The sequence below is a fragment of the Temnothorax curvispinosus genome, unplaced genomic scaffold (genome assembly GCF_003070985.1).
Source record: "Temnothorax curvispinosus isolate PA1 unplaced genomic scaffold, ASM307098v1 QBEX01002937.1, whole genome shotgun sequence".
Lineage (NCBI taxonomy): Eukaryota > Metazoa > Arthropoda > Insecta > Hymenoptera > Formicidae > Temnothorax > Temnothorax curvispinosus.
The window spans coordinates 72,924-98,550 of NW_020212717.1; the positions used below are offsets into that span (position 1 = coordinate 72,924).

At 37.2% G+C, this 25,627-nt stretch overlaps 2 protein-coding genes across 3 annotated transcripts in view; both read right to left on the reverse strand.

The window, feature by feature from the left end:
* Window positions 1-3,194: 3,194 nt before the first annotated feature.
* Window positions 3,195-6,203, reverse strand: LOC112452090. The gene is made up of 7 exons (XM_025012144.1): window positions 6,087-6,203; window positions 5,803-5,976; window positions 5,311-5,513; window positions 5,085-5,238; window positions 4,702-4,970; window positions 4,328-4,546; window positions 3,195-4,243 (listed from the first exon to the last, which is right to left on the reverse strand). The coding sequence occupies exons 1-7, from the start codon at window positions 6,133-6,135 to the stop codon at window positions 4,190-4,192; spliced, it is 1,122 nt and encodes a 373-aa protein (XP_024867912.1). The 5' UTR covers window positions 6,136-6,203; the 3' UTR covers window positions 3,195-4,189.
* A 746-nt stretch (window positions 6,204-6,949) lies between these two features.
* LOC112452085 (decaprenyl-diphosphate synthase subunit 1) overlaps window positions 6,950-25,627 on the reverse strand; it is a 36,557-nt gene continuing 17,879 nt past the window's right edge. The window contains exons 1-8 of one of the 2 annotated variants that reach the window (XM_025012125.1): window positions 21,285-21,446; window positions 19,653-19,805; window positions 16,925-17,058; window positions 15,568-15,709; window positions 10,523-10,612; window positions 10,097-10,228; window positions 9,816-10,010; window positions 6,950-9,685 (exon numbers count right to left, since the gene is read on the reverse strand). In XM_025012125.1, the coding sequence (XP_024867893.1) occupies window positions 9,464-9,685; window positions 9,816-10,010; window positions 10,097-10,228; window positions 10,523-10,612; window positions 15,568-15,709; window positions 16,925-17,058; window positions 19,653-19,805; window positions 21,285-21,374 (1,158 nt within the window). In that variant the 5' untranslated portion in view covers window positions 21,375-21,446 and the 3' untranslated portion in view covers window positions 6,950-9,463. Of the gene's footprint in view, window positions 9,686-9,815; window positions 10,011-10,096; window positions 10,229-10,522; window positions 10,613-15,567; window positions 15,710-16,924; window positions 17,059-19,652; window positions 19,806-21,284; window positions 21,447-25,627 lie in introns of those variants that run through there. The other variant, XM_025012124.1, reaches the window with a different exon arrangement.

The window sequence follows — 25,627 nt, forward strand, 5'->3', positions numbered from 1 at the left end:
GAAATCTAATATATTGAAACTGTTCCAAAAGTAGCTTCGTTTTATTTCGAGAGATATTTCGGGAACATACCCACTGTTTATATTGCCAATACTTTAGGTCCAATACAGGGAACATTTTAGTTGATTAACTGTGCACCATGATTTACTTATTCCGTTTACTGGACTTCGCAAATCGCATTACAATAGCTCTATATAGTTTACACAGGTCAGATACAGTTCTACGAAATAGAAAGAATCGTTTTATTTACACACATGAATACATGGAACTTGTTATATGTATATTATAAATATAATTATGAGAATCTCATATATATAGAATCGCATATACAAATATTGAATTTATATATTCTTAAACAGTTCTTTCTTTCTTTTTCTTTTTTTTTTGTGCAGCAACAACTCTTACCTGTTGCGAATGCGTTTGCATGCATTCAACGCATCTGGCTTACGATTTTATTTAATCTGTTTTTGCATTTGTTGTCATATATATATAATGTGTAATGCCTGTTACATTTTATATTATTTCCATATTTGTTGAGGGTATATACGTTCATATGCTTTTTCATGTACTTTTGTATTTGTTGATGGTATACTTTAGAAAAATCACACTTCTATAGCGTTGACGATAGCTAAGCTGCCGTATAATAATGAGAAAGAGCAGGACGTTGAACCGATTGTTCCTTTAGTTGGTCATTACTCATTACGTATTGTTAATATTCTGCATCGGAAAGATACATTTTCACGTTATTGTACACTCCTGCGCTTCAAAAGTATATATATTGTGTATATATATATATATATATATATTTGCAGCGTACAATGAAAGCACTTGGGAGAATAATTTTAAGAGAGAGAGAGAGAGAGTTGTTAATTATATCAAAAAAATGAATTCGGACATCAAAAAGAGAATTGAGAAGGGAATTTTAGGAGAGGTGTGCGTTGTGTGACATATGTATAAGCAGCAGAAAGTATGCAATGCTTTTCGAGTTATTTTATTTTCCTATAATGTTAAGGCTCGCGTCCACGATGTCGGAACTCGAGTTTTGAATTTTCGAACAGAAATCTTCGCACTTGGATGGACTTAAATAGGATCGCGATCGAGTATAGCTTATGCCTTCTATAATTTATGATCCAGTCATTTAAATTCGAACTTCCAAATGAAGGGTGTGTCCTTTCTAAAGATCTAAACCTAAACGTACAACTTAATCGTTTGTTCCTCTAAATTTATAATAATCTTACTTAGAAGAAATGCAGTAATTTAATTGCTAACTCAAAGAAATTCTCGATTGTAAATATCAGAATAATGTTTCGAAGAGTTAAGAGGATTGTCCGTATCGGCAATCCGGACTTCTCGTGGACGCAAGCCTCTCGGATATAAACTGGCAGTTGTATGAGTTTCGTGAGAGAATGAGTTTACGCTTACTGTCCTCATCCCATTTCTTACGTTTAAGTAGCGTAACGTATTAGACTTTTCTTAGCTGTAACGTATGTCCACTCCGATCGCATGTACAATTCTGCTGCTGTATTCCCGACTCCATATCCGCGGTATCGTAACGGGATATCGTATTACAAAGAGAGAAAGAGAGATAAAGAGGTAGCCGCAGCGGCGAACGAAAACGCCAACAGCAATCAGTAATTTAATTGAAACGACAAACACTCCGTAACATGCATACCATAGTGCTCTTGAATAATTTCGTGGATGTGATAAGTTTTACGTCGTGAACAATTGACTATAGAGTCGCCGTTCAGGAGAGTCAAATCGCGAATTTTTCAACGAGAGCGCCTCGCGTCAAGCGGCCGCAGGCGAGAGGATCCCCTCGCGAGAGGAGATCAGCCTGCAGGGCTTTACGCGACGCATCCCGTATATATGTACAAAGTCCACGAAGATAACATTACCTTATAGTACATACTTACAAAAGCAATAAGCATCATCTCGCGTCTTAGCGTACCTCGTATCTTACCGCGTGCGCGAACGCGTCGGAAAAGTGACAAATTATATCATAGATCATAATCTACTTATCACCGCATTCATCGATCATCAAATCAATTGTCATGATTTACCGAACGACACGAACCGGAGACACGATAATCGTCGTCGTGGACCTCCGTTAACAATTATCAGCTACTCCATACTTGCGCATTATTTTCGCTTATTTTAATTTAGGAATACCTGCGATGTGCGGCAGCCAAAGAGAACGTTTTTTAATCGTCTTTTTAAATCGCGCCTATAAATGAAATCCGTGCAAGACCCACACTCGGTCACTCCGTTTATAATATTAACACACGCATACACACATGCGTATACACATTCCTTATAATTTATCAGACAGACTGTAGCGTTAAATACACAGTAGCAAGTATTGATTGTATTGTACGGCGGCTCTAGTCGAACGAATATACCTCCGTAATTGTCACTCTGAGCACAGAGTGATTTACATTACTTAATTTTAACTTAACGTCGGTACCTATTAGACTATTGTTTACAATTTTTTTTTTTTTAATGCAGTTTACCTCAAAGATTATATTTTCACGCCCGGTGGATATATACGCACGCGCGCGTGTATACAATATATATACATATATATTATATATACACATATATATGTATATACATATATTGCGTGTGTGCAGCACATCAGTATATGTATATATAATAGCCGCGCGAGAGACACATTACACTTTATTTTACATCTAATATATAAGGGAGAAGAGAATCCAGTAATTTTATTCATTTATACTATTACCGTTAATTATAATAATTATTATATATTAAGAAGACTATTTAATTTATTTTCCGCAAGTCCTCATTTCGCCTTTCTTTCCGATTTAGATCTATTATCTCGATGCGACAATTATTCTTTAGGGTGCAGTTACTTTGTACATACTTTTACCTGCGATTGTATATACATATTATATTACCTGCGAAGAACATTAAAATATATATTTTAATATATTACGTATAATGAACTACATGAAATTATAATCTTATTGTTTGAAGTATATTAAGACTAAATACACTAAATATTTAATAATACTGTTGACCCTTCTTGAACACGTCGTCTTGTTGTAACCACTGATTCAATAAAATTAAGACAGTGTACAAATGCACATTTGGTGTAAAACTGTAAAAAGAAGTATATCCCTTTCGCAGCACGAAGAATTTGGTGGGTTTTACAGGGTACAGTAAGTTAATGCGATTTCGTAAATGGAGCAACTTTATTATCAAAGAATCTGCAGGAACGTCCACGTAACAACAGAATATCGAAAGTGTGATACACTTAATATTTACTAATATCTTTATGAGCCGTTCAAGGCCAATAGAATGTAATAACTCTTTCTTGTTTTATATTAAGTATATACCGTGCAAACGCGCAGTAAATCTAGCAATATGAAGAATCATTCACATATCGATAAGGAATGTTCTCTATAGGAATATCTAAACGCACCTCCAACAGTGTTTGTACTTAATTTAATACAATCCTTTAGGTCGCGCGTACATATTCGAGTTATCGACAATAAAATTATGCGTATAACAATTGTTCAATAGAAAGACTTTTCAACTTGATTCACAGCATCGTGGAAGATGTACATCTTGGAATGTAGCAGATATAAAAAGAACTCTTGTTATGTATCTCTAGCAATATTAGAAGTATATAGATCTCCAACAACTTTATTGGTACAGTCTTGAAAAAATGGTATATAAAAAGCGTTCTTTTCAATCAATGATCCTCTAAAATATTCATGGAAATTAATTCAGACTACGAACGTCTTGAATTTAGGTATCCCTATACATATGACTGCGTCTTTTTGTGTATAAGAACATTGTATCGAATCATTCTTAAACGTCACTGTTTGACTAGCCATCTTTAAGGTGCGAAAAAGTCCTGTGCTTCCAGAACTATGATAAAATTAAGTACATTAATTGCTAGTTTATCACATTGGCAATAGGCCGCCTACGAAATATTCGAATTTCATATCCACTTCTCTATAAAACTCATTTAGTATTATTTGTTGACGTATAAAACGTCAAGTAAAGATGTATAACGTGTATAATAGAATATATATAACTTGTATAGAACCCTTCTAGGCACAAGGTGAAATGACGCTCGGCGTCCGTGTGTATTCTGGTATTCGTAGCATCCTCGTGTAAAAGAGAATCGATATTCAAATTCGGCAGTTGGTATTGCTAAGTTCACAGGACCAAAGAATGCGGGAAGATCCTCATGCTTACATAATCATTAAGTACCTGTAAATCCGTGAACATCTCATCTTTACGTATTATGTGCGTTTTCTCTTCGAGACTGGCTCGTGGAAACGAACGAAAATTTACCTCTGTAAGAGCGTCTTTCGTTAATTTAGGATACAGGTACGTAAATCCCGTGGTGTTTGACAGCTTTCCAGGCTGTAAGTACAAGTGCTTATTGTACAGAAGTTCTTGATCTATGTATGGAGATAGAGGACTGTTCTCCACCCCATCTTTGCGACAAACTTCCGCCCAAGGGGTCATGTGCTTGTCGTTTACCTCTTCGACAACTGAGCTCATATCGGTCTGCAAAATAAAAGATTTATTCGATAATAAAAATCTTTTTAAAATTTTAATAATTTTTCTTGGGCGTCATAATGCACTTTTAGACTGAAACTGATAAATATATACATATATACACACACACAACATACTAAGAACAATAGAATAGTTCTGCGTACTTTAGCTAGTGTAGACAGCGCAGTGCCCCAGTAATCATGATTGATATTAAACAATTCCGAGACTATGGCACTAATAGAACCTTGAGTAGAATCTCCCTCGTCCACGAGATTATACGTCTGGCCTATTGTTTCTGGTCTGTTAGCTACATGCCAGATAGCTCTGGCAACATCCCTCACGTGAACCGTATTCATATGAAGATCCGGTCCCCAGAGCAACTTCATCATCTCACCTAAATGCTTGTAAACTGCGCCCACTACTAATCTTGGTGCTGTAAATTGCCAAGGTATACTCTTTTGCCTTTTGTTTTTTTAGTTAGAAGGAAGGAGCAGCTTTCTCGGTAATGAGATGAACTGTGAGAGAAATTTATACTTTAGGAGATTACCTAGGCCGTTTCTGTCACCGCAACCGTACACGATGGCCGGTCTGAGTATGGTGTATTTCAAATCTGGTATATTCTTCAATTCGTGTTCCACTTGTAACTTGTATTTTGAAACAAACGTCCACGGTTCTCCAGCATCGTCCTCCTTGTGAGGAGTCTACGCGACATTGCACAATGATCAATCCTAAATCCATATTTGCGTTAAAGTATACGTCATTTAGAGGGATACCTTGTCGGAGGTGCTAAGATTGCCAGAAGATATCTCCACATAACGCAGGGCTCCAATCTTGGCCGCTTGCTGGGCACAGTTTAGGCTCAATTTGTAAATACCCTCTTTATACACTGGATCTGTGAGACCACTCTTTGTTTCCCCGGCGCAATTGAACACATAATCGATAGGCTCGTCAGAGGAAAACGCGTTTTGGCAGGATACTTCGGTGGGTCAACAAAAATGAAAATCCCTTTACACATTACAGACTACAATGTCTACATCATAGTTTTTACATGACTGCATGAGGCGTATCAGTGATTAATCTTATTAAATATAGAGAACAAGTAAAATGATAAATATAAAAAAGGAAAAGTCAACTCTTGTTCTCACAGGTATTAGGACCTGAAAAATCCTTTATCTTTAAATTTTACAGCTGCAATCAATAAGATTCCCGTTCTTCGATGCGTTCTTTGGTTTGGGTTTACGCGTTTACCTTTAATTAGACATTACCTATGTTAATCAAGTTGGCGCTTTTGAACTCGAGCAGAGGGTGCTCGAACACCCGTTGGTGCTTCGCGTTGAGCCACGCCGTCTGCGGCGGTACCTTGTCCACGACCCGCACGTAGGATACCAGATCGTTGTCCAGCAAATATTCCACGAGGTTGCGGCCGATGAAACCGCATCCTGCAAACCGCAAACGGAACGGATAAAGGTCTGCCGGTCGGTCCCTTATCGCTCTTCCGCTCCGCGCGCGGCCGGCCCGGCGCGCATAGATATACAGCGAGATACCTCACCTCCTAGAACGATCACCCTCGCTTTCTTATCACAGGTGGGCGTTGCCATGATCGCTTGTCATTTAACTGCTCGACCGTTCGTTTCCTCGTTGGAGCGCGATGCCCTCGACGAAAGCGGTTAAGCCGGGTTAAGCGGTTCGCAGCTGATCAGTGGCACACGTCGGACACACCGCGCTCTCAACCGGTCTCGCCGACGTCCAACTAACCTAAAACTCGCTGGCAACTCTGGCAAGTACTCCGAGCTGTTCGAGTGACATCGGCCCGAGCCCCGGAGAAACTCGAAAGGGGTCGCGTCACTCGTTCGGACGAGGCCTATTCCGTCTATTTAAAAAATTTAAAAAGACGCCTCCACGTCCACGCAGACATGCACCTTGAACTCCGTAACTTAGCATATAAATATTGTCATTCTCGGTAAGTAACATATGTTCTCGATTTCAGTTCTGTTCTATTTCACGTACAATCGCGATTTTATGTTTTTTAGGAATAATCCAAAACTATATATAACGTTTTCGGTATATCATAATAAATATATTCAACCATATATCACGGTTTTATTATACTTGATAAGTGTTTTAAAATTAATATTCCGATTGCATACTGCAAATTGTACCTAATCCTTTTTTAGACGCTGTTATTTTTATCAATCTGTTCTTATTATTTTATGCCTAAAGATATCAAGGGGTAAAGCCGATCAGAATAGGGGCCAGAGTAAAATATAAAATATTTTAAAAATTGATTTTTAGATGGCATTATTTTTTATATACAAAAGGTAATTCGATATAAATATAAAACTTAATACAAATGATCGAGGAATATTTGTGAATCAGGAAAATATATTGAATTTTCAAACAACCGGTGGTATGCATGTTTGAAAAGATATATATATTTTAATTTCATATATTTGTATTTAAAAAACTTATATACTCGAATTTAATGATCCCCAACACAATAATTGAACTTACATTAAGGTTTTACAATAAAGTAGTTAATCAACCAACGTTATAACAATTACGGTGTGAGAATAGTATATTGTACCATGTTCTTGCTATGAACACATATTGAAAATCTAAAAATCTTAATTAATATAGTACATTTATTTTTCAATAAGGAATCCAAGATCAGGTTATTGTTTATCATTTTATCAAGCCCCTAGAAAAATTCAAAATCTACAAAAACACTTATTGACTCAAATACAATATAGATTTTTTAAAAAAATGAAACAGAAAAACAGACTAATAAATATTTAAAATATCTTCAAAAGATAATATTTTGTCAAGTCATCAACAACTTTATTTGATATATGAGGCACTTACTTAAAAAATAGTGCAGATTTTGTATGTGATTTTATATGCAGATTTTATATAAAAATTTCTATCAGATATTATTATAAATTAGCATAGTGCATTTTTGAATTTGTACTTATGTCACTACTTTTTCCAAATTAACAACTTGTATGAACACTGAGATAATATGGACGATTTGTGAAAGATGTGCGGATCAGCAATTAGTTCTATCGGATTCAAATTTATCAGATCTGCTTTCTTTGGAATTTCTGTATTAAAATTGAACTTTATACTAATTTTCTAACAAATGTATATACCAATAAATGTTTTTCAATTCTTGAAGACGTAAGAGAATAAACGGATAAATATTTAACAATTAGACTAAACTAATTGTATTTATATGAAATTATACGTATTAATTTCATTTAAGTTGTATTCGTCGGCTCGGCGTATCCTTCATCACATAGCTTGTATCTTATTATGACTTTTTTGTGCCTCTTTGAATATAAACATATCTTGGAATAAACTTTTATACATTTTTTTTCTTACATGATTTAAATAAATATTGCAAAACGTATGGAGGAGATCGACAGTTCCGGTTGCGTCTTTCTTTGCATTATATACTTATTCTATTATAAGTCTACATTTGATCATAATTACATACTTGTTTCTTAGTTAATGTTCTATTGTGTTGTGTAACATTTTAAACAATTATATACATTCTCATAAATATAAATTATTGTACACTAGATATTTATACTTACATATCTAGTAATATTGATACTTTGAGCAGTTCACCTATTAAGCAAAAGTGATTCTATTCTTATTGGACAATGCCCAAATAAGAAAAGACACTTTTATTTTTCTCCTCATTGTGAATTTCGATGATATTCGCATCCTAAAACTTAAAGAGGCAGATAATTCTTATCAATTATACGATAAATCAAAGTTAACTTTTGTTAATCTCCCTGGCTGAAAAGAAAAGAAAGAGCAATTTGTCTTCTTTGGCAAATATCCTTTATGCCGCTTTTAACAATTATTTTATTTAAAATGAGCTGTCGGTAAAAATTAGTATTGGCATCCCTTATTACTTATTTTTACAAGTTTACTGCGATAAAAGTTGGGCTTCACTTTATCAAAAATATGTATCCATTGGGTTCAATCGGTCGTGATAAAGACCGAAGATATCTTATTATAACGTTATAATTCTGTACGTCTGTCATTCTTATATATATGTATGTTTTTTCAATTTTCACTTTGCTTTTGTCATGCTATAGTAAATTCTCATTAAACCTCCTTTGATGCAAGCAATTTTTCTGACGTGTCGCGATACAATAATTATCATTAGGTACAATAAATACATTTAGGTAATAGGTAAACGTTTTCAAGATAGGACGATTTGGCTTTATGCATTATTTTCATTTTGGGATCCGACAGCAGTATAATTGTATCATGACGCATGAAAGATGCATGCATAAAAGAGACATTATAGAAAGGATTATCGATGCTAATACATTATTACTAACGCTAGATTATTTTATTTACATGATCGGCTAACGATTTATAAAATCAGGTAATACGTGCTCTTTTCCTTACACACAGGCCAAGTAAACGTAATGCCTAGGCACTGTTATAAAGCGCAATTTCTGCATTTTTTCAGATTTAAACCCATGTATTGACAAAGTCGTCTGAAAAAGGCAGAAGCACCTTAGTGAATACGTTACGGGGCTTGGGATGCCTTCTTCATTTTTCCTACGGATGAGGTATGAATTCAGATTCGTCAATGCGTATTTACGTCATACGCTAATGTTATCAATCAAGTATCAATGTTACACCATCATAAATTATAGTGATAATATCAATCTCCTTATTTGATTACGTTTTATAAAAATCCTCGAGCATATTAAATTATATATAACAATATATAATTTCGACTAATGGTGTAACATTGAGTATAAAAAACTTTTTTCGACACGACTCCTGCATTCGATTGATAGAATTCGAGAGAATTATACTAGCCGTTTCCGTCCAGTATAACTTATAAATATTTATAAAATCGATCTCCCGCCTTCTAATTCTGCGTTCGTCGCGATGCTATTTCATGCGGTTGATGACCAGATCTGTCATAATGATCAGTGCCCTCTGATAAGGACTCTTAGCAAAGGACTGCGCGATTTTGCTTGCTTCTGCGCAGTGCTTTTTCGCCAAAAATCTGGTCTGTTCGAGACCGTTGGATTCGTGCACCAGTTCAAAAGCTCTCTCAACATCTCCAGGCTCTTGGAAACGGCGCATTATCATCACATTTAATTCTGGATACTGTAACAGCCGAAGTAACAATACTGATTAGGATCGTGTCTATGAAAAAGGCTTACATCGTAATACTACTAATAAAAAGATTTCTCGGTTGTATCACGATTCATCGAATGTTTCGCATTCGCATACTAACCCGTTCGCAAGCAAAGAGTACCGGGGCTGTGGCTAGTCCGAGTCTGAGGTCAGCGGCTGTGGGCTTGCCCATAGCCGTTGAAGAAGCCACAAAATCCAGAAGATCGTCTACCAACTGGAAAGCCAGGCCAACATTCCTGCCATATTGATAGGCCATCTCTATCGTGCGGTCATCGACTTCGGAAAGAATGGCGGCCTAAGATAGTAATCAACAATCATTTACAGGTTTCAAAGAAATAATAGACGGCGACTTTGTACGGGCGATTGTTAATGTAGACTCACCGCTTTAACGCAATTGGCAATTAAGCTCGCTGTTTTTCGATATGTCTTCGTAAGATAGTGCGCGAACCTCTCGTTTTCCGTTTCTTTGGAACCAAGCTGCATAAATTCGCCTTGTACCAAGTCAGAGACAATCTACAAAGTAGCGCAACGTACTTTAATTAAATGCTCTATTTAACATGCTATTATGTTTAAATTGTCTTCTTTATATTGTCTTAATTTGTCAATTGTGTCTTTATTTTGAGATAGCATAAAACCATAAAAACTTAAATAACATTATAATAATTACATCGCGAGTCAGTTAAAGATATTAAATTCTCGTTAAGGATCGATTACAAATTGAAAATTCTACAATCAAAGTTCCAATTCCGTCGTCAAACAGAAACAATAGATTTGAAAAATTGAGTTGAGCACAATCAAATAATTTACCTGACTAATGGTAATGGTCACATCGTCATTTTGGATTCTGGAGAGCATCATGCAGGCGACTGATAAGATGTAATTTCCTGCCATAGCCACCTAGGAACAAAATAATCACTTAAGAAAGACTCTGTCGTCTTATCAGATAAGAATAGCAATTAGTTTCCGAGTTGTATTGTATTCTGCTTGATCGTGGTCATGTCCAGTTTTGTCGTTTCATACAATAGTGTTATAGCATAGGAATAATGATGCAAAACAGCCTTAATTCAGCCGTGATACCGATTTTTATTTCACATCAAGATAATGAAAATTTGCATGCTACATTTTTTTAATTTCTGGGTCGTGTTTACGTACGTGAAATATCTTTGAGTGTCAAAATTATGTAACATTTTCCGATTATAGCAATTTGATATATTACAGAACAAGCACACACAGAGTAATTACATTGTCTTCAATTTTATAACGACTAAATCATCACTTTCTGCCGATGTCTAAACACACGAAGAGCGACGCGAAATTTTGATTTCACGAAACCGCTTCGCGCCGTTGCTCATTATGTTAATTTGCCGTCAACAAAATTGACGCAAGTTCTCCGCGATTATAATCTGAGTTTCCTTTCACTGGACATTCTTCAAATCGGCGCCAAATACCTTCGAGAAGGCGTTACGTGACTTGGATTCGCGCGTGTTCAATTCTGTATCTAATTTCTTTTTAATTTAAACTTTAAGAGAAGTTCATCTTTTATATTATTATATATTATCCAGTATGACGATAAATTCTTCTGCGTTTCAAGACTGCGAATAGTAATCGAAGCGTGGCTCAAGAGTTTAAAGACAAAATATAAAATCCGCAATAATTACGGTAGTTTACAAATTTTTATTTTGTTTTTGCTCAGTCAATAAGTACCATAAATATTTAAAGATTCGGGTCCACACGTACATACATTTGAAGGAACAAAATATCCACCACATCTAATTTAATTTTTTCTTAAGTATAAAATAATTGTCATATTAAAGTAAAAATTGAAATGTATTTAAAACATCTTAGACTATATTGACAATACAATTGAATGATGACTAGTAGAATTATGGAGGCTTATCAGTGTGGAGATTTGTTATCAAGAATGGTAGAACGAAAACATGATGGGTGATTATTGCTGGTATTTTCTAAGAGAAACAGACCCAACAGCTTACACAAGAGACAAAAGATCATACAAAACATTTGTAATATCTTTTAAATTATAAATAAGGCAAACATAAAATATTGCATTCTTTAACTTTTTTATACTGTTACTTCTTTTCCTGAAATTTTGGCACTTTATTATTTATTGCAAAACTTCGAAATTGCAATAGAGGCATCTGTAGATGTGTAGGAATTTTTTGATTGGTATATTCGTATTCAGAACAACAAAAACAATAGGAAACAATTTTTTGATTGATCATGAACAAAAACACTGTAGTATTATTATTGTGCATAAGATTTCGCCCAATGACCAAAAATATCAATATTTATTTATTCTAAGCGATATTACGTACGTATCGGTCGCTATTTACCATATTAAAACGATATATCTTATTTAACTTGTAGCCTGTAAAAGCATTCAGACGCGCATGATATGCCGATGGAAAGCTATCGAGATTCAAGTCGATATAATGTTAGAAATTTAACATCGCACGATAGATCGGATACACAATGTCGAATGTAAGTTTCATTAAGTGTATACCGCGCATTCAGTTGCGATCTATCACTCTGCGGTCAGTGGATCCGTTGATGGGAAAATTGTTGATGAACACATCGTTTATAACGAGCGACGCGCCAAAACCGCAACATCTCGACGACTCTTAATAACCGTGGCTTTTTATGTCGCACGTTGATTTCTAAATTTCCTCACACATCGAGTTCTAAAATTAAGATACATTGTCGCGCTTTCTATCTTTTTTTTTTCTGTCCAACTCTAACTTATCTTCGTGAAACGCCTGAAACGTTTCTGCATTCTATTTCAAACTTATGAAGCTATCGTTTTATACGATAAATACCTTCGAAAAGTACGACACTGTAAAACGTTTTACAGAATATTTATATTTCATTGTTGAGTAAAGAACATGATTTTATCCAATATATTTTTTTACGTATATAAACTCATTATTTACTTGACTGTTAATTACTCAAAGACCTATAAATTTGCGGTATGGCAACATTTATTTCGAACACAGAAAAAGTCCGTAAGGAAAGAAAGAGGCGCAAAAAGCTTCCGGACATCCTTTTCATCTTGGACAATGTTTCGTTCGGGTAGAGCGACTGACGGAAGATCATTTCGTGCGACAATGGCTAAGTCGATGAGTGACTTAACGGATGGCTCGTAATTTCGAGTTTCACATCCGGCAACGGCGATGCGCCGCCTTATTTTCACGCATCTTAGCCACGATAACCGAAAGAACGTACGCCTGGTAGGGTTTTCCCTCCAGGAATAGCGCGCGCTGCGTGTACCGGCGACACTTTCTTGCAATTACACGACGCGAGGCGACGGGTTCCGCTAAACAAACATGAATTAACGTTGAAAGCAGCGGTCCACCTGCGGGACTCATTAATTCCGGCTAATGCTATCTCCGGGAAACAATTTACGATCGTGTTTCAGGACGACGCTGTTGCAGAACACTCATCGCGGTAAGGTTTTAACGAGAATCGAAGGCCAGCAACCAGCAACGCGCACTTCAAGTGGCGTGACTTACCGATCACGCTATAAAATATATCGAATATATAAACAAATGGAAAACAAAATACTCTCTCAATATCTTATATTAATACATCTAATATTACTCTCCTAAGTTTCATTACGATATTTAATATTATACTTTTGATGTAATCTGCAACGCCAGACGAAAAAGATCGCGCTCGTCTCCTACTTTATTTCAGATGTATTCCGATTTGCAGTGATTATTTTCGAATTTCACACCTGACTCAATGGCTTACATCCGAGCCACCTTCATCACGCAATCCTGTTACTCGTAGGTGTGACGCGAAGATAATTATTATATATACTACAGCAGGAGTTCTCACGATTAGCGGTACGTTAATGCGAGAGGCTGTTACACAATTCACCGGTTCAACATCTGCGCTGTCCTCGCAGCTGATGCACCGAAGAAACAACGTCGGGACAACTTTCGTGACCATCGGTTGATGGGCTTTCCATTTCTCTGAACGGCGCTAATTCCATCACGCGCGTCAAGGTTGTAACACTTTTGAAGCTTCCTCGTAATATTTGCACGTGCTATTCATCAGGACCCATCATACGAATTGCAACGCGCCGCATTGTATGTTTACATTTATTAATTTTTACTCCGCCTGACTTGATTCTCACGGCTGTATTATCTCAATGCCTCGTCTCTAATAATGTCGCCAATTAGACAATTACAAGAAATAACAATAACGTGTTTATTCTTTTAAGTCCTTGACTTTTATATAAGACTTTTTTATCGCAAAACTAATACCTGACTCGCGTCTCATCGATTATGCATTTGCGATCTAAGGAATAAAATTCAAGGAGTGTCTGATAATCTTTAGAAATATAGTTTGGCTTTAGAGTCACAGATAGTTATAAGCTTGTCATTGCGTTTCACAACGGCAGCTTACGACTGCGATTCGCGTTATCGCGCGACACATATCTACAATATGCGAACAAGTGTCGAGTTAGTGACATTAAAGCGACAAATTTTGTTGCAAAATGTCGCAAGATCGATATAAGCGGAAAAATGAGAGGTGACGCTTCCGTGACCTGCGACACTGTTTATAGAATGTTTATGTTCTTTTACTTAACGCTGTATGTACAATGTATTAATGTTGTATTGCTAAACTTAAAGTTCAACAAGTAAACTTTATTCCGAGAATGCTTGTTTTAAGATTTAAAGTTCAAATTTTTTAACTAAAAATCGATCAAAACGAAACCAAACGAGAACTGAGCGTTTTGTCGATTATTCCTTTCACGTTAATCTTTTAAATTGTTATTCATTAATATCATTATAAATATATTATATGATTACGTATTCTATGGAATGACTGATGTCTTCGAGAATTTAGAGCATCGGCAGTTTAAAATTTTTTTAATTCCGAAGTCGCTAACACTCCAGACCACGGTTGTATACAACCGTGCTCCAGACAAATAAACAAAATGTGCATGAAAGGGGAAGGAGAGAGGAAGAAAAAGTAACGATCACTGATCAATAGGTTCGCACGTTCTTGACCTAGCGCAGTCCCATCGCGCTTTCATTTCACTCACCAGCGGCATATACTACGCACTTGTGTAATGAATGTCGATGGTAATTGCAACTCAATCATTCGCGACGCCGATCGAAAGCTAATTAATAAGCGCTAGAAAATGTCTCTCGCAGCCAGTAATGGAAAAGCGCGAATGAAATTCGAGCGATTGCGAAAGTATACACGCCGCATGTTAATCGTGCGTTTGAGAGTTGAGTTTTTCGATCGTGTCGCACGCGTCGCGCGCCCACCGTCGCGTTCCAACTGTCGATTTCTAATACATGTAACTTCAGCGTGCCAGCCTGACTCGCGAACAGTAGCCGCTTTCGAAATAGTTTTACATCGTTTAGTACCCTACGGATAGCACTTGATCAATTTTCCTATCGCGCCGCCGCGCCGCGCCGCCGGTACCACCGAATTTTCCACATTTACAACGAACACACGCGCGAGCCAAGATCCGCTTCCGGTTCCCAATATAGAAAGCAAAAGCCGGCGCTTGGTCATGAATCGCATTAGCCTCTTTCTTCCCTCGCTATTTTAGAGAGAGAGTTTGAGTTTCCATCGCCGTCGCACCGCTAACCATCGCGTAATAGTCACTTTCGATGATTTTTTGATGCGAAATAATTTTTCATATTTTTTTTACATATATTTATATACTTAAATATATATTATTAGATTTTGTATCTTCGATATTTTATATTAACGAAACGAGAAGAGACACCAATTCCGAGAAATCGATAAATGTGCCGTGTAGAGAGCCACGTCGATCATTTTTGAAAATCGGAAAATGGGTTATAGCTTACCTTCTTTTGACTCCAGACAGCATTGACTGAAGGTTTGCCACGACGGATGTCTGACTGGTCGATCACATCGTCGTGCAATAAAGAAGCGCTATGAACCATCTCGGAGATCATCGCTACTTGTCGTTGCGACTGCGAGAGATCGCTGAAAAAAATCTCTTTGTTGTGAAACAAATCATTTATCTATCGTGCCAACATGTGTAAATATTACATTTAATTATTAATAATAAATTTTTCGTATACATTTTACATAGCGATAAAAACTTGCAAACCAAGTTTGTCGTTTAATAATTTTCAAAGCAATGTCTTTAAAATCCTAGGTTTTTGAAACAATTTTTTCGAATATTTCTTAAATCGATCAAAAATCTGTAATTTATAAGACCCAATTCATAGAGGTCGAAGTTATTGAATTAAGAATGAAAGTATATATATATGCGTTTATTTTTTTAATTTTCCGATAAATTTTAAAAATCTTCTAAAGTAGCGCCTAGAATTTTCAACGAGACATCACTTCGGCATAAATTCAGCCTAGGAAATTATTCTGTTTAAGAAGATAAAATATCTGTTTCAGCCTGATAATTTCCGCGCCTTTAATATAGACTTTGACAAATCATTAACTTGATTCGCTTTCACTCAGCGGGGGGAGGAGGGGATATCCCTGAGATATCTCTCAGGTATCTCTCAAGTAATAATCGATACATAATAGAATCCTGTCTATGACAGAATCACGCCTAAAGTCTAGTACGTTACGACGCGCGTTAACGCGCTTCTCATTCACGATGCCGCCCCATTCATATGCATTCATATGTAGTATATACTCGTACAAGATGCACGGCCGCCGCTTTCGTAGATATCTCTAACGTACCACTTTGTCGACACTTTTAATGCTTTCTAAACGTCGTGAGCATACGTTTTCATACGCGCGGAGATTCACCGTGCCACGCGTAGCGTTAATAAAAAGACTCTCTCACCCGCGGCCCTCATAATCACAAATTTTCTAACGAACTTTTTCTAACGTTGCTCAGTTAGAGTTAAAATCTCAGTTATATAAAAAATCGATTCTTCGTTATTTGATAAAATAGAAGCAAATGATATATGATAAATACGTTGACGCAGTTTATATATTTATATGTGGTACTTTGTTTTCTCGGGTTTTAATGACGCAAATACATCGTCTTCTACGCGAAACCCCTTCTAGTCTTTCCTCTCTAAAAAATGTTAATGTTCTTTCAAATCGAAAAAAGCAGAGAATTACGTCTTTGCCAGATATTTATAGCTTCGGACGTGTAATTTATAGATGTTTATCAAGATTCCTTCGATAAATTTCAAAAAATGTTTGTAGAAACGCGTCCCCACTTACTTTCTTCCCTTGTGATAATTAATAGCTCGTGCCATGAGTATGGTGAACATGGGGCGCACCGCTTTCCCCTGGCCATCGAAGTAGTATGTGCTTATGGATTGCAGTTCTTCTTGCGAGGTGTTGTTGATAAGTTCCTGCAATAACATATATTTCCAAATATAGAGAAGGAGATCCGAAGATCCGCGTAAAAAAAAACTCAAAGTCGACGACCGCGTGATTATTGATGTATCTATACTATCTATAGGATAAGCTAAAGTATGGAGCAAGAACGTGAGCAGATTTCGTGTTACATCATTTGTAGAGTTTTAAAATTAAGTTTAATAACCCGCAGGAGTACAGAAATAATTTCGTGAAACTTACATAATTTATTATTTTTTTTATAAGTTACGCGCACGAACTGACTCCCGTTGTAACAATACATCAAGCTCTTTAAAGTAAAGTTCGGATTAATTCTTAATCCCCCCCAGCCTTAAAATAAGGCGAGGATATAAGTTTTTGCCAGTTTCTCGCGTTCTCCCGAAGCGTAGTTCACTAGTCCTCTTCTTTTTTTTTTTTCGATCGGTTACAACTCAAAACTATTCGAGCAGAGTGCGTAATCAGAAGAGAAACTTGCCGCTCTTGTGACCTTTCGACAGTATCGGAACCCGTCCCGCGCATCGCTGATTAAATATGCGTCAGACATCAACTGTCTCCGTTGCAATAAACGAAGGAGGACAACGAATCGATCGAGACGAGCTGCTTTGAATTCCAGGTGCGACACCGGTCGAAAGTTCCTCCTGGAATTTGGCCAAAGCCGAAAAGAATGCGCGCATCCGTCACGTCTTTCGGGTGAGCTATATAGCATCAATGTCGCTTTTCGCACACGCGACCGGAAGTCGCGATTCCTGAGGCGAACCCGAGGAGGTTCGATATCGCCCGAGTATCGTTACTGTGCCCGCGATAATAGCCGATTTCTCTAACTTTCCTCAAATCAAGTGACGAGCCAACGTTGAAGTTATACGACGGTTCGTTGAAGGCAATTTCTTTTGTTTCGCCAACGTCCGCTAATGCCGACAATTTGTCAAATCATTTCTATCTTGAGATACCGACAATTTTGGTAATTAAGAATTCGCTGATGAAATTTCGCGACAGTTTGAGATGGCGAGATTCTGCGCATGTTTTAATACAATAAACGTTATACGACAGAAGCGTCTTCATATATAGATTGGGCAAATTTCACGCCGTTTGCCGTACGCGAACGGCGATCGTGAGTAAAAGTTCTCTCCTCTCGACCATATGCAGACCGTGAAGTCGAGCTGCTTTCGCTTGCGGGCCGGGGCGCCTTAACCAGAGGCGCCGCCGCGTGAAAATTGCACGGCTCCTCATCAATATTTATAAACGCGCTTCTTGACAATTGTTCTATGTCACTGAAGAAATGAAAATGAAATGTCCGAGTTGCGGCAATCCAAGCGTCACCCACTGATTAGGACTAGCAAGATATACATATATATGTATACAACGCGCGTATAAATTTTGGAATTATAATTTATTTAAAGATTTAACTGTAACAGAATTAAAACTTTAAACAAAATTTCATGACCGAATCAGAAGTATTAGCATAGTACAAGAGAAAAAAAGCTCATCAAAAGATAAGTATCTACAAAATACAAAGTATCCACGAAATCAATATTTCTTCAAATTTATATATATATGAAATATAGATATATATATATATATAGATAATTAAAAATGAAATATAGATATATATATATATATATATATAATTTATTTACATAAATTTAGAAGGACCCAAAACCCATGGTCGAAATGTCTTGACGATGATGGCCAATCGAGTCCATTAAAAAGTCCTTGTTATTTATCTTTCTATTTTTCTCAAGTCTACAAAATATCACTTCTTACAATAATTTATCTGACTGTCAATTTTTAGAAGTAACATTTCTTAAAAAATAAATATGTTTTTATATAGATAATTAAAAATGAAATATAGATATATATTTAATTAAAAATCAATTTAAAAAAATACAAGAATACTATCTTGAATGTAATTCTGGGAGAAATCGATTATATCGCGAAATTAGAAAAAATGTCTTTACTCTGGATTGATGGCAGCTAACGGAGCTATGCGAAATCAAAGCGACTCGATTACGCAGTTTTGTCTAATTAACATTTCTTTTTCTATGCATGCATTTTTTTTACCGCACCACTGGGCTTGTCTTAGGTTGGCCGGCACAATTTCACAATAGTCCAGGGTACGTAATATCGATGAAGTCAATTACATAAATAGCTGCTAGGCGGTGTTCCGTTACTTCCCGAAAGTTTCACGAAGCTATCCATGTGAATGACAATCGCCTACTCGTAGGAATGAGGATTAATAGCCTTCGGCTTCTTTTATGTAACTAATTCGTGTATTGCTCTTCGCGACTAACAGCAGATCGTTCATTGCAATTTTTTAGTTTTTACGTAATTATTACAGTTGTTGGTTCTCGTGAGAACTTAATAAAAGAAAATTCTGATCCTTTACGGATTGTTGGAATCTCTAAAGCGCTAGAATCAACTCCATTTTTTATAATACATCGATAAATAATAAGTATACTGCGGATAATGCGGCTGAGACATTGATATTTTATTTATTACAGATTTAACTTCTTCAAGGAGAAAAAGAAAGAATACAGGCTGAAGGCGCGTAAATCTTATGAAGTTTTAATGAAATTAAAGTAAAAAGCATTACCAGTTGTATCTCGTCGAACAGATCCTTAATATCATCCTCTACGAGTCTATAAGGATCGATTTGGTAATCGGGCAAAGATCCAGGCATCTGCGTTTGCATAGTGCTCGTTGCTCTCGCGAGACCTATCCTGCTGTCCCGCGTATTCGTTTTGTTCTGCAAATGGAAAAAAAAGAAAGTTCCGTAAGTATTACGTCAAGTATTGACCATAAACTTATATTATGCCATCAGGATTAACTGCGTAATATCATCAGAACAAATATTTACTCTGTTCGAGTTTCAAACGCGACCACCATCGAATATTTTTAGCGCCTCGTATATATATTGTAGATCTTTTTAATTGTAATATATATATTTATATATATTATACATGACTTATTTAACTATTATTTAATTAAATTTTAAAAAGGGGGGAAAGAGTATTCGTCAATGTTCTTATGTATATATCAATATTATCAATATTACACATTTAAGATATTTATCTAATAAAAACCAACAAGAACAGCAAAGCGGCAAGAAAAGAAATGAAAAGTATTGATTTGCTGTTGCCAGTATTTATAGCTGTGATTTACAGTTGTGATTTACAGCCTGTTATTAACTCTTTTTTTCCATTAGTCCAAGATTTGTGTTAAATCGCCGTAGAAAATGTCGGGTTAAACAAATCGATTGACAAGATAAAACGGTATTATAGGTGTGACAGCAGTAAACACGTTATGAGTAAATTATTTAACGCGCAATATTATATACCGCGTTAATGTGAGCGGAGATATTTCTCTCTCGGATACATGTCCGACGCAACGCATGATTTACTACTATCGCGAGTCTGACCCTATTCGAGCAACTACTACTCTTGCAACACGTCCGTCGCGTCATAGTTCTTGCCGCTCGGAAAAGAACGCGCTAATTAAGATTCTCTGATTATGCGTTTCGTGAGAGCTAATAATGAATGCTATCCATTCATATTTCAAGCCGACGAGTTTCATATTTATAGACTACAAATACGTCTCTCGAAGAAAATGTCGCTAATCAATCGTAAAGAAAAGAAACCTGGGGGGAAAACGTTAATTAGCACTTAATGTTGATAGTAAGCTTTGAATGTTTGGGGATAAACGTTTAAAATAAAGATACACATACATTTAATGGAATATATGGATGTTCGATAAAACTATAGAACTCTGAGTTATCATTATATTCCTGTAATAATTTCTCAACATTTTTTAAACACATATACGAGATCTTTTTTTTTACACATTATTCACATCCGTGGAATCTAGCCGCGCTTGAACTCAAGGGTTGCTAGATTTCACGAATGTGAATAATGTGTGAAAAAAATCTCGTGTGTATTAAAAAAATTTTGAGGAATTACAACAGGAATGTATAACGATAACTCAAGAGTTTTATAGCTTTATCGGACAGCTTATCAGCGGTTTGCTCGGAGGCGAAGGCGAAGGAACGGCTGCATTCTTTCGCTCTGTACACATCCATTATATATTCCATTAAATGCGTATCTTTATTTTAAATGTTTATGCCTATACAAGCGCGATTATTTGCATAAGGAGTTATTGACCAAACCTATTTTCCTTATAGCTGTCTAATGCTGTCTTCGTATAATAGCGGTGGTACGCAGGTGCTTACCAACACCTCGTATTTCCCAGCCGTTTGCTCGGAGACGAAGGAACGGCTGCATTCTTTCGCTCTGTACACAACGATGTCACCTTTCGTCATCGAATCTCACGATCAATGCTCCACGATTTCTTGGCATTCGGTATCGTCGACGCGACTATATATAGCCGGATTCCATTATACCAAAATGGAATCTTTTATGTAATCGAGGTAGTCTAAATTTAATAGTTTATTACACAAAAGCCTGTTCTTTTCTGTGGTAAACATGTTTTTTTGGTAATATGTTACGCGATCGCATTTATGCGCACGTATAACGAATGAATAGCAAGAACGGCATCAATAACGCGGAATAAAAAATTATAAACATGTTATAAAAAAATAATTCCTTTCTAAAAAAAAATTAATTTAAATTTTAATCTGCTACATTGTGAGTCTGTTATATAATCTACTATAAATATACGACCGATGTAAATGTTTGGCACACCGGAACTAGTATGAAATTTGAATTGCAGATTAAGAGAAAATTTAAAGGAGACGATGATGAAACTAAATAATATAATCGTATATGTCATAGGCCATAATCGCGTATATGTTATAGGTACCATAAGCGGTTGGAACACTTTTGTTTTCTAACGCAGACAAATCTAACGCCTAAATGCAACGTTTAATTTATCGTAACCGCGCCAATAACAACACTCGCAACCTGCACCGAAGTATGTATGACGTAATACATGACTGCCGGCGACCGGCAACCTTGTGAATCCGGCCTACGAGAACCTGAAAATTAGCTTAATTATGTTGCACCGATTTCTTGAGCGAGCGCGGCGTATCGCAATACTTAACGCTCGTTGACACAAATCACCATTTTTTTATTGCAACCTTTCAATCCTGCTAAAACAATCCGTGTCGTTAACCCGATTTGCGTGCACAACTGTGATAACTTGTTTGACCCTGGAAAGCAACTTTTCTTACGGCTTACTTGTGCTCGCGCTAGAATGTCGTCTATAATCATCTTGTTAATAAGCTTTTACATAAGCTATATAAGTGCAGTTGCTAGTTTGCGACTGCAAACGAGAAAAAAAAAATGCTGAACGTAACCCTGACTCGAATCCTTTCGCTCACGTCGGAGTGATTGTTCTTAGACAGCATTAAGTTGAACAGGCCCTAAACTTGCACTCTTCCCATGTGATGTGACCCAATAACATTGCCATATGTATAAAATACGCACAGACACGCAAAAAATCTCCTCGCAATCTTACGTAACCTCATTAAAATGCTACAGACAACTTGATGTGAATTTCTATAAGCGTAAATGCACCGCTGCTGTATAATGAAGTCGTTGTATAATGAAGTCGTCGATATTTCGAGACAATCCCATGGTCCAGGATGTCGTATCGATGTTTTATTTTTAAAACGATGTGGGCCGCCATTTTTTTTCGTCAGGAGGATATGCAACGTTGAGCAATCGTGTTTAATGCGTGTCCATGCGTGTCTGATTACCAAGCACTGGTGCACGTATATATCCCCCCCCCCGCTCATTACATTCCTGGATAACTAGCCGTAGCGGCAACAGGCAAGTTCACTGCATCTGACTTTTACCGGTCTCCCGCGAGCGTGTATCCGACGTCAAGGCTAACGCCGGAGGAAATCACAAATTCGCAGGAAAAAAAAAATAGAAAAACGAGCGCGGGCAACCAGCGTGAAACGTTCCGCACCAGCCTACAACTTAGCCTAATGCCCATTATTATTAACGGTCCATTTGGCGCATTTTCCATTTGCGCAGTTACGCCGATAATAATCGCTGCCGAATAACAAGCGCGACGTTTTATCGCGAAAACAATGCTCGAAGCAAACAGTGGTCATTCGTACGACATAAAATTTTCGACGTATATTTTCGGAATGTAACTTTCACGCGCGCGAACACGGCCGAACAAACGCTGGGCAACGGGAGCCGGGGAAATTGGGGTAACGGCATGAAGATGCTGGATGTGAAAGCGGTCCATTGTCTCCGTAGGCGTCGCCGCGTGCGTCGGTCCGCGATGTCGTCATCAATGGGCGAGGATTTTTCATTCATGAACGCGTGATTCGCAAAAGAGCGTCTCAATTATCGCGCGACCGATAATATGCCTTCCGCACACGTTTGATTCGCCATGCACGTAGAATGCGCGTCGACTTTGTTTAACATGCGTGATGAAGATGCATGCCCGGGCCTGCCGATGGGCTGGATCGCTATCGAACGATTATGAAAGCTGTCTGTCACGTGATATCACGTAACAGTTAGCATAACTCCAAAGTGAAGAACCACACTAGGCCGTAATCGGCATACCGGGACTTTTCTTAAATCCTGATGCTGGTGTGCTTTCTCCGGTAAATCACAAGTGTGAACGAAGACCTGTCTGCGTCCATCATTAGCGGCCCATAAAGAAATGTCGGATTCGGAAATGTCGAATGTCTTCTTTTACATATTCTTTCATCATCAGACTTATTGTTAGACTCAGACTTATTAAGTGACTCTTGTTTCAAATTAAATAAAAGTGTCAAAAGGTTCATAATTTCCGTATAATTAACAAAAAAGCTTTTAACACGTTACAGAATAACAATTAAATAACTATTAAATTTGAAAAAAATCAGCGACTATCTGATATCCTTTAAAGTCAATTTTAAGCGGATTTTAATAGAATCTTAAAAGACATAGCTTAACTGCAAAAATATATATAGATCTAAAAATTGTGAAAAAAAGCGCGATGTATAATTCCTTCAATATCTTCGCTTAAAAAGAATCATTTGCTGATAATCAGAAATATTTTTATCATATCTGTTCAATTGGGATGTCATATCGGTATCCCATGCACAAGTAGCGTCTGCGTAATTAATTCATAAATAATTCAAGAGATGAAGACATTTTGTTGCGGTTACCGAGATGTAGGAGAAGATACCCTCACGCGTTACATCGATGATCTAAAGAAGTAAGAAATCGATATTGCGAAATCGCGTGCCTCCTTCGAGCAGTTCGAGCGTGCCTCTGTCGCAACGCGCCGAGTCGCACCTACGATTAACGGCTGAAAGGAGCTAACTTGGGTATAATGAAGAAAAAGGTAACGTCAAATGGCAGATCACTTGCGGGAGGTCGCTATCGACGTGCGTCTTCCTATTACGGCTGTATTCCGATTTCGTTTGGACACTCGATTCGTTGCCCGAACAAGCGACAGTATAGGCGATAAGATAGGCGATGTAAGTATAGAAACGCGAAGGGTGAATCATCGCGTTCGTCAAACGCGATCTCTCGCCGGCGCGGCGCGGCGAGTGATGGCCCGGTGGAATTCCCGGATCGAGAATTGGGTGGAGCTCGATGAATCGTCTATAAATCGAATAGTTCGGGTTCGGCATTTCTGTAAGAGGAGAAAGCGCGATTACATGATTGAACGCTGCCCGTACACTTGCCGCGAGGTGGACTGTGGCAATGCGACGTTAAGTATAAACTTGGCCGGGAATCCATCAGCATGGAGGGAGAGAAACTGTCGCGACGGCCTTCGACCCCTCTCGAAGCCTACGATATATATGTAGGCGCGACGTAAACGAGCGTATGATGAACCGTTGCACAAAGAATCGTAATTGAAAAGGCCGCCAGTTGCTCGACGAAACAAAAGTGCTGGTAATAATCCCTCGCAAGTAGGAAGAATACTTTTTCAGAGATTACGAAGTGGAAAGAGCGAGGGGGAGAAGGAAATGAGGAAAGATCATTTGAGAGCAACAAAGATAAGATATAAGTACACTTGTTGTGCCCCGTGGCCTTGGTTGTCGGAAATTCAACATTAAGAGGAAGAGAGATTAGTATTTTCTCAGATATACTCGTGACGCACATTTCGTGCTAACTGTGATGATTTACATCTCATTTCGTAAAAGATATGAAACGGAATACTTTCATTTCAAAATAAAGATAATGAAATCTCTTCGACGTGTTCGAAAATTCCAAATATTATTTCGCAAGAAAACTTTCTAAGAGCATTGTAATTAGTAATTATCTTCTAATTAAGTCTTAATTTCTCAATCTTAAGTCACGTAATTTTTTGTGTAATTATTTGAGATTTCTTTAACCAGTTCACTGGTAATGACTCATATATGAGCACTGCATTGCCATGAATAGCTTTGCTAATTTTCAACGGATTTGCATTAAACTTGATATTTTTGGGTCGACCACAAATACGAAATTATTCGCTCTCATCAGTTTTGGTACAAAACGTTGATTTCGGGTCCAGTTAACTGGTTAACTGATATTTCAGCGGTGTAAACACACGTAAAACGTATAATGCAAACCTGTGAATTTTATCACACACGTAAGTGTAATTTGTGCAACG